General features: G+C 48.9%; 2 protein-coding genes across 2 annotated transcripts; one reads left to right on the top strand and one right to left on the bottom strand.

The window, feature by feature from the left end:
- Positions 1-724: 724 nt before the first annotated feature.
- fut7 (fucosyltransferase 7 (alpha (1,3) fucosyltransferase)) lies at positions 725-1,954 on the top strand (the record flags this gene model as incomplete). Its single annotated transcript, XM_080529690.1, has 1 exon — positions 725-1,954. One exon carries the CDS (start codon positions 725-727, stop codon positions 1,952-1,954), a length of 1,230 nt encoding a protein of 409 aa, XP_080385816.1.
- A 3,003-nt stretch (positions 1,955-4,957) lies between these two features.
- On the bottom strand, positions 4,958-8,515 carry pou5f3 (POU domain, class 5, transcription factor 3; the record flags this gene model as incomplete). The annotated part of the gene is made up of 5 exons (XM_080529689.1): positions 4,958-5,206; positions 5,640-5,804; positions 5,990-6,120; positions 7,394-7,505; positions 7,715-8,515. The coding sequence occupies 5 exons, from the start codon at positions 8,513-8,515 to the stop codon at positions 4,958-4,960; spliced, it is 1,458 nt and encodes a 485-aa protein (XP_080385815.1).
- Positions 8,516-10,189: the final 1,674 nt, after the last annotated feature.

Genomic DNA, 10,189 nt, shown 5'->3' with positions numbered 1-10,189 from the left:
TGTAGTAGTTATAGAGGAGAAGGAGAAGGAGAAGGGTGTAGTAGTTATAGAGGAGGAGGAGAAGGAGAAGGGTGTAGTAGTTATAGAGGAGAAGGAGAAGGATGTAGTAGTTATAGAGGAGAAGGCTTCCTATACGTTCATACCATAGTAAGGCCATAACAGCCTACTTCCTGAACTGAACTGTGGGTACGCAGGGGCCCCCTTTATCTCCCCCCCAGCACCCAACCACACATGGATGTCTTATATATATTATATATACCATAGTTACCATAGCCATAGTTACCATAGCCATAGTTATATAAATAAAGTTATACAAAATGATTAATAACTGAAATTATAGTTATACAAAAATCATTAATAACTGCAAGTATAGTTGTACAAGATGATTTGCCTTCCAAATATAGTATATAGACATTCATGTGTGGTTACACACACAAGCGCACGCGCACACACACACACACACACACACACACACACACACACGATCTTATCAGGCTGCTGCAAGGAGACCGCTACAGTGGGACATGTGTACATGTCAACCACAGCACGTCCGTCCGGTCCTTGAGACTGTGGGACTGAGAGCAGATGTTACATCACAGTCACCCTGTCAGTCTCTCTCTGTTCATCCACAGCAGATGTTAACATTGTCACGTTCACCCTGTTTGTCTCTGTTCATCCACAGCAGCAGACGCCCCCCCACGGTGAGGCTCCCTATGCTGGTCCTATGGAAGCCCCCTCGGTCTGCTGCAAGCCCTTCTTCATCCTCCTCTTCCTCATCACCGTCCTGTTCTACCTGGGGGAGCAGGGCATCGAGGACAGGTGGAGGACCCCAGTACCCCCAAAGACCCCCCCAGCTCCATCACCACCAAGAACCCCAACAACCCCATCACCCCCAGCCCCCGCAGCACCCGTCCCCCCCTCCAGAAACCTCACCATCCTCCTGTGGCACTGGCCCTTCGGCGTCCCCTACGGCCTGGAGGGGGACGTGTGCTGGGACCGCTACCGCATCCCCGGCTGCCGCCTGACGGACCGCCGCTCCCTCTACCCAGCCGCCGACGCGGTGGTCTTCCACAACCGCGAGCTGATGAACGGCCGGCAGCGCCTCCCCCTGCACCTCCCCCGGCCGCCGTGCCAGAGGTGGGTGTGGCTCTCCCTGGAGTCGCCTAGCAACAACGGCGTCGCCAACCTGCGGCGCTACGCCGGCCTGTTCAACTGGACCATGTCGTACCGCCGCGACGCCGACGTCACCGTACCGTACGGCGAGCTGGTGCGGAGGGACGCAGCAGAGGGTCGTCAAGGCGGCGACGGTACCGGTACCACCAGCGCCGCGGCAGTGGTGGTGACATCAGCAGACGCCGTTCCTAAGGAGAGGGAGGGGGAGAAGAAGAAGAAGTCTCCGTTGGCGTGCTGGGTGGTCAGCAACTACAACCCGCGCCACAGGAGGAGCCAGGTGTACGAGAGCCTGAGGAAGACCATCCCGGTGGAGGTGTTCGGCCGGTGGGGGGGGGACAACAAGGCAGGGCAGGGGAGAGGGGGAGGGGGGGGACTGGCCCCCAGGGACCTGCTGCCCACCATCTCCCGCTGCTACTTCTACCTGGCCTTCGAGAACTCCATCTCCAGGGACTACATCACCGAGAAGCTGTGGAGGAACGCCTACCAGGCGGGGGCGGTGCCCGTGGTGCTGGGCCCGCCGCCGGGCGACTACGAGGCCGTGGCCCCGCCCGGCTCCTTCATCCACGTGGGGGAGTTCGCCTCCGCGGAGGCCCTGGGGAGGTTCCTCCGGGAGCTGGCGCTGGACAAGGAGAGGTACGAAGGATACTTGGCGTGGAGACGGAGCTACCGGGTCAAGTTGTACACCGACTGGAGGGAGAGGCTGTGTCGGATCTGCCCCCGGTACCACAGCCTGCCTCAGAACAAGGCGTACCACGACCTGGAGGCCTGGGTCAACCAGTAGCACACACATGGAGAGGGAGAGCGCTGAGGACTTGTGGAGGGAGGATGATGATGGTGTGGTACTATCGGTTCAATTTCGCAAACTACGAACTACGAACTCTCCCCCGTACCGGCTCCACTGAATTGTGGTGCTGGAAATCAGAAAGGACTTCCTGAAATATGCATAGTGAATTCATAGTCAAATGTTTGGACACACTTCCCCAGAATGGGAAAGTGTGGCCAAACTTTTGACTGGTACTGTGTGTTTATATATATATATATATGTTATGGTACATATGGGAAAACTAGGGTTAGGGTTAGGTGCTAGGGTTAGGGTTAGACATGCCAGCATGTACCAAGTCAACGTTTTATGCTGCCATGTCCCCAGAAATGCCAACATAAACCGTATTTCCATGTACCGTAACATATATATATATACACACACACACATATGTATATATATATATATATATATATATATAACTTTTATTTAAACTTCAAAGCACTGAGGGCAGGCCCTCATTCACAACAATGTCCAGTATGTATGACATCCTGGCATTCTATACATTGAAAAATGTTATACAGAAAACACCTAGTAGGTACGTCACAGACAGCATCAGGGCACAGTCACAGCACGGCCGTGGTCTCCAGGAGCACACAGGGGAGGACGTCGAGACTATGAACTATGACTGTCTCAGAAAGACTAAAAAGCATACTCTCGACTGTTCACTGTAAAGTATATATTAATATCATTCTATATTTAAGCTGACACTTTTTATCCAAAGCGACTTACATTCCAGTAAGTGCATTCATCTCAGCATGTATGATACCAGAGGGACCTACTGTTTAATAAAAACGTAGGCGGTGAGAGACATTGACACACTACACCTCAACCATACTGACGGCCATCTGTGGCTCAACCGTGGTGTTCATGGTCGTTGGTTCATCTTACCTCAGCTGCCTGTCACCCTTAACTGCTCCATTGGATTGTGGTATGCTTGTTTTGGTACAATAGTTTAGTTTTAGTTTTTTTTTTTACAAAAGTTAGGGTAAATTCAGAAAGGACTTCCTGAAATGTGTGTAGTAAAGTCATACTACCTACATGGAACATCCTGACATTCTATAGTATACATACTCAATTTCAGAAAAGTTGCCAAGTTGCCTTCTGAAAAGGTCTAAGACAGACCACAGAAGCATTCAGTCTGCCTTTTAAAAAGATATATATGTTCTGTAAATAAGATACTCATTGTTGAAAACCAGCATGCAGTTTTGTTTCAGTGGCGAGTATATGGAATCAGGACTCTGAAAGACTGTATAATGGGGATGCTTTCATGTTCAGTAACACTTGGCTAAATTAACGAGTTGCAAAGGCCTAGACTGTATTTATTTATAGACATTAAAAAACCTAGCACTTCAGCACAAGGCTTTCACTGTAAACTAATACAACACTATACAAACAAAACCTATGGAAAAAAGGGGCACCGGCACACATCTTGATTGTGGTGGTTGTGTTCCTATAACCGCAGAGCACAGAAATGATCATACCACACACAGATAGTTGAGATGGTAAATAAAGAAATTTTGATTTAATTGCTTGGCGCAAAAAGAAAAAGGTACAGGTAACATCTTTTTGTGGCTCCAGAAACACCTCAGGGTAGCTCATTGTGTTTCAATAAATTATCGTCATTTACAAACAGGCGCTGGCGCACAGGGACATGCAGTGACACCCGAGAGTCGTCACACACTTAGAACAGGAAATGACCCCCCCCCCGACTACACAATAAGGCACACAATAGTGACTGCAAGGTTATGGCCGTTTCAGAAAAGGCACTAAACAACGCCTGTGTTCTAAAATCCACACTGCATACCACCCAGAATGCAACAGCAGACACGTTGTCGCATTCCGCGTGGAGCTAGTACAGGGATGGATTAGAACTCGGACAGGATTCTCTACCAGGAGTCTGGTTATAACAAAGCAGCTTGACAACAGAAGACGTGACGGTCATTTACAAGTTCAGGCCCCTGATGATCAATCGAGAGAACAAGCAACACTTAAGCCAACGGGGGAGAGCGGAGAGGGATGGCTTGGTATGCGAGAGGCAGTACTCAATGCCCCACTCAACTCAAGACATCCATCCCACACTTTGCCCTCTACCTCATCAACTAATCGTTTTTCCTTATTTAAAAGAATAAAATCCACTCCCAAAAAAAGTTCGCGTGCAATACAGACAAAACAGTAAGACATTCATGGGTGACGAATCATAACTGAATTGTATAGCAAGACATACATTAACAGTATCTATATCCTTGAAACAGTATTCAACATCTCACAAGCCCTCGGCTTTGATTAGACCGCAGGGCTCTGTTCAAAAAGACACGTACGCAAGCCGACTGTCTGACCTTTCTGAGGAACTGCACTGATAATAATGGAACAGACAAACACAATGATATTAAAGATAAAGATTATCAAGTAAAAACTCAACATAGTCATGGTTGTGTGCAAAAGCATGATCTCAAAACAAACATTCAAATCCAAGCAATCACCACCCCCACCACCACCCCCACCTCCCCCCCCAATTCAGTCATTGTGCTGGGGGAGGGGGGGGGCCTCTGTAGCACTCACATTGGAGATGGGAGCACCAACCCCCCCAACCCCCCCACAGGATGTGGTTAGCATTGTGGGGCTGTACATGCGCAGGTAGTCAGTCTGTCAATGTTTCCAGGCCTGAAACCACCAAAGAAAGAGTCGATGTTTCGGTTCATTGTTCATTTCTTTTAGTAGGTTACCGGCAAGCCCGTCACCGGGCGTTTCCACCCCCACACGTTCTAGAGATGGAGCAGAGATATGGTGGGTCGCAGTGGAACTAGATATGGGGGGGGGGGGGGGGGGCAGTGTTCAGCCTGGATGTGGGATGGGGGGGGGGGAAGGGAGGGAGTGTAGCCATGTTGGGTTGGGCAAGGGTGGCTATAGGGCTGAGTGGGGGGTGTGGTGGTGGTGGTGGCGGGTGGGGGTAGTGGAACATGTTTAGCTGGTCAGGTGACCCATCAGTCCAGGGTGCAGGGCCTGTTTGAAGACGTCGGGCCTGTGGAGGGGGGGCATGTAGAGGGTGCCCGGGTGGCTGGAGGGGGGGTAGCCCTGGCCGGGGAGGAGGGCGGGGGCCATGTGTGTGTGGGGGGGGCTCTGGTCGTAGTACGGGCCCTCACACTCCTCGTCGAAGGGGAGGGCCAGGCGCTTGCCCTTCTGCCTGCGGTTGCAGAACCATACGCGCACCACCTAGCGAACACAATACAACACGTCACACGCCGGCCACAACCAAGACTTCCCCCTTTTAAAAAGCACATCAATCTGACCAAACAATGTCTGTCTGTGTATGGAGAGAGAGAGAGAAACAGAGAGACAGAAAAATAAAGAAATAATAGTGGAACCATATATTTAATGTCTATATATAATGTCTATTTTATTTTTGCACCTGTGCAGCTGTGTGTACTACTTAAAACGACGGTTCGTCACGACTTCGAAAGAATTTCAACGTATTTAATACAAACGACCAATAAACTTGAAGTTGGAACAATGAACGAGTCACTCATTTCATTGAAAGCTATAAAAGAGAAGGGTTTTGACGAGGAGGAAGCACGTAAGACGTGTGTGGAGGGTGAGAGTGTGTGTGTGTGGAGGGTGTGTGTGTGTGTGTGTGTGTGTGACTCACGTCTCTCTCCAGGCCCAGGTCGTCAGAGATGTGTGTGATGTCCTGGGTGTTGGGCTTGGGGCATTTCACAAAGTACGACTCCAGCGCGGTGCGCACCGTCCCCTCCAAGCTGGTCCTCCGCTTCCTCTTCCTGGTGTCCACGAACACCCGCTTGATCTTATACATCTGAGGACGCACACACACTCAACGTCAAGATAGGGACACCATTTCTTCTCACCACAAAATCAAGACTATCAGACTTTTCCATCAGGCCAGGTGGCAACCCTGCATACACTACAGACACACCGCCCCCACCCCATCTCCACACACACAGCAGAACCCCCCCTTCAAGAACATTTAGGGACACTCACGTCCTGAGGGTTGTCTGAGGTCTCGGCCTCGTTCAGCCACCTCTGCAGCAGCGGCTTCAGCTTGCACATGTTCTTGAAGCTGAGCTGGAGAGCCTCGAAGCGACAGATGGTAGTCTGGCTGAACATCTTGTCTGCGTAGAGATGATTGGATTTAAGAAAAGGTCAATAAACCCCCCAAAAAAGGGAATTCAATTCACAGAGAGAGAGAGAGATTACACTGATAGGGTCTCTGAGTTTCCAAACCCAACAACAACAGTCATGACATTCACAAAGCCACACCTATAGCAAGACAACACCAAACAACCATTTTACAAAAGTGTGCGTATGAATAAATAATAATATAGATTTCATTTGAAAAGCACCTCTCTCAAACTCAAGGACATGGTACAGAAAACAAAGCATCAGGATAAGAAAATAAAAACGTATATACAGAATATAAAATCGTGTTATAAAAATGTTAATGTGTAAGTGCTCAGGCAGCTATGGGGGGGTAGTGTTAACAGAGTACAGTATAGGCAGTTATGGGGGATAGTGTTAATAACAGTATAGATAGGCAGCTATGGGGATAGTGTTAATAACAGAGTACAGTATAGGCAGCTATGGGGATAGTGTTAATAACAGAGTACAGTACAGGCAGCTATGGGGGGGTAGTGTTAAAAGAGTACAGTATAGGCAGATATGGGGGATAGTGTTAATAACGGAGTACATTATAGGCAGCTATGGGGGATGGTGTTAATAAAAGAGGCAGATATGGGGGGATAGTGTTAATAAAAGAGGCAGCTATGGGGGGATAGTGTTAATAAAAGTGGCAGATATGGGGGATAGTGTTAATAACGGAGTACAGTATAGGCAGCTATGGGGGAATAGTGTTAATAAAAGAGGCAGCTATGGGGGGATAGTGTTAATAAAAGAGGCAGATATGGGGGGATAGTGTTAATAAAAGAGGCAGATATGGGGGGATAGTGTTAATAAAAGAGGCAGCTATGGGGGAATAGTGTTAATAACGGAGTACATTATAGGCAGCTATGGGGGATGGTGTTAATAAAAGAGGCAGCTATGGGGGATAGTGTTAATAAAAGAGGCAGCTATGGGGGGATAGTGTTAATAAAAGTGGCAGCTATGGGGGGATAGTGTTAATAAAAGAGGCAGATATGGGGGGTAGTGTTAATAAAAGTGGCAGCTATGGGGGGATAGTGTTAATAAAAGAGTACAGTATAGGCAGCTATGGGGAATAGTGTTAATAAAAGAGTACAGTATAGGCAGCTATGGGGGGTAGTGTTAATAAAAGAGGCAGCTATGGGGGGTAGTGTTAATAAAAGAGGCAGCTATGGGGGGATAGTGTTAATAAAAGAGGCAGCTATGGGGGGATAGTGTTAATAAAAGGAGTACAGTATGTAACCGCACCATAAAGGTTACCCAGGGCCATGCCCACGTCAGCCTGGGTGAAGCCCAGCGTAATGCGCTTGTGTTTCAGCTCCTTGGCGAACAGCTCCAGCTCCTCGGTAGAGAGGTTCTCCTGAGAAGACAAAGTTGAGACATTTATATATCAATAATTTATAATAAAAAAAATAAAAAAAATGTACATACATCATATATACAGACACACAGACCTACATACATAAACGTCAATGTCCAATGAAACAAACAGCTTGATATGACAGAAACTGAAACGGTTGCTTTGGACGTCGGTTGGTCATTGCAGACATCATGGTGGTTGAGACTCACCTCTTCCTCCGAGTCGCTGCAGCCGCCGCTGGACGAGCCGCTGCTCCGGGTGGCTGTGACCCCCTGGGGGGTCTGGGGCGCCGGGGGGGCCTGGCTGCTGGCGCTCCCGCTGAAGAACGCGTTCCCGGGTAACCCGTTACTGGGCGGCGAGGGGGAGAGAGACGGGGACGACGCAGACGAGGTCGGGGGGTTCTGGTGGTTCGGACCAGCCGCGGGGATGTGGCCCAGGCCGGGCCAGAACGACGGGTTCCAGGGGGTGGAGTAGTACACCCCGTGCGCCGGGGTGGGATACTGATTATTCAGCTTTAGTATCTCCGTTGAATACGAATCTTCATTCACGTCACTCTCCGTTTTTATGATCACCGGCGGCATCTTGATCTGTTCCCTGGTCTCGGCGATGGGTGGGCTCAGGTTGGTGGGCTGGGCGGCCGGGGGGGCCACGACCCCGGGCACCTGGCCGGTGTACTCCGGAGCGGCGAACGGGTAACACCAGTGTTTGGGTTGTGAGAAGTCCCCGGCGGCTTGCACTAACTCCCCCCCGGGGCCCCTGTAGTCCCCGCCGACCGGTGGGAACGGGAAAAAGGTCTGTGTGGAGTGTGTGGAGTGTGCGGGCCCGGTAATCCCGCTGTAGGCCGCCTTGTTGAAGAGGAGGCCCGGGTCTTGGAGCTGCACGGCGCCGTGCCCCGGGATCTGGAGCGGCGCCTCCTGGCTCAGGGCCTGGACGTACATGGCCCGGCTGAAGTCGTACGGTCGGCTGTGGCACTCCGACATCTGGGGGCTCTGGGAACTGTCCGAGGACATCCTCTGGTCCGACGATCGTCTCTCTCAAGTCAAAGCGTTCAAGCGTTCAAGAAGGGACAGAAGTTAAGGTGCCACGGTGCGGTTTAACTTTAGACCTCTACATCCATTAGGCCTGAGACAGATTATTCTAGAGAAACCAACAAAAAAAAAGTTATTGAACTGTGCGGCCGGAGACTGGACTCGGAGGTCACCGAAACGCAAACTAACTAACGTCTTGGTGGGCGATTCGAATCGCAGGGGCGTGAGATTCAGTCTGGAAAAATCCTGGATCTCGCGTTTGTCTCCCGACAGATAATGCAAGTAGATGTGTACGCCTATGTAGCAGACAGGCCTGTCCATCCAGTCATCCACTTTAGTCCATTGAGTCTGGAGTTCACCACCACCGCCACCTTCCTCTTCACCTTCAAGCTCAAATGCCCGTGTGTGTGTGTGTGTGTGTGTGTGTCCAGCCCCCAGTAGCCACACGAGGTTTCCCTAATCAACCGGTGTTGGAGGTTGGGACGTTAATCACCTCGTTCTCTCATTGGCTACCAGAGACAATCCCCCACAGCTGATGGTGAATTTGTGAATGAACTTGATTTGTTTTTTTCCATTTACACGTTAAAAGGGGCGTGTTTTTTTTCTATCGAGAGCCTTGGAGAAGGCCCAAATAGATACCTATAGTTTCTGATAAGGAACATCTCCAAACCTCAGATATGCAATAGATTAAGGGAATTATGCACTAGAAGTGATGTGTAATTTACAGGTTCAATGTTGACCCGCAATGGAGTATTTTACATTGCTAAGTAGCCCAGTGCTGTAGCCTAAATACATATTCAGTGACGGTAGAAGGGCATCTAATATGCAAAGCATTGTGCTCACTTTGTTTAAATAACTCACTCCTAACGAGCTGGCCTTGATATTAAAATCTGCCGTGATTTAGCGACTAGGAAGTAAAAGCATTTACATTTGGAAATGCATTTAAGACTAACATATGTCAACTTCACCTTAGTGAGAATGTGGACAATTGTGATTTGTGGCTGTTAAGTTTGGTTTACTGCGTTTTCTCAATAATCAATCCACTACATGTCGTCGTCTGGTATATACTCTGCAATGACAATAAAGTTGGATCTGATCTAATATTGTGAAACCTATTTAGATTAGATCATTACTGTAGGCGTACTGCATTAATTGAGTCAGATATGGGTTTATTCTAAATACGTTGTCTTTAATAGTTTAATGACATGTTACTACACACTGTTACAGCCCTATGACGACCTGACATATTGGGTGGCGTCCTTCGTCCGAGACTAGTCGGTGACATGTTTACCCTTGATAATATCTCAAAGTGACCTGATAAGGAATTAGATTATTGCCTAATGTTCGTCTGGCCTGACCAGTAGGTTCGACCTGCTTTTATAATCACACGGATGGGCCTAAACACTGAGGAACGACTCGTGTGAAAAGCACAACCGGTGTAGAAACTAGGAAAAAAAAAAAAAGACTATGGACTTTTCAAATAGCCTAAGGTAGCCTACACAGGACCATCATTTAGGATAGTCAATGTTGGATGTGCCACCATGCAACGAACATGTGGGGGTCCGTATAAAACGACCACTTTTTGTTTTGTTTTGCCTCTTCTTGAAACGTGAGACGACAACGGCCAACGGCAAAGGAAATGTATAAACCAAACGA

The sequence above is a fragment of the Nansenia antarctica genome, assembly GCF_963989245.1.
Source record: "Nansenia antarctica genome assembly, chromosome: 4".
NCBI lineage: Eukaryota > Metazoa > Chordata > Actinopteri > Argentiniformes > Microstomatidae > Nansenia > Nansenia antarctica.
Note: the sequence above shows the minus strand (reverse complement) of the source record. Positions and strands in the feature narration are given on the sequence as shown.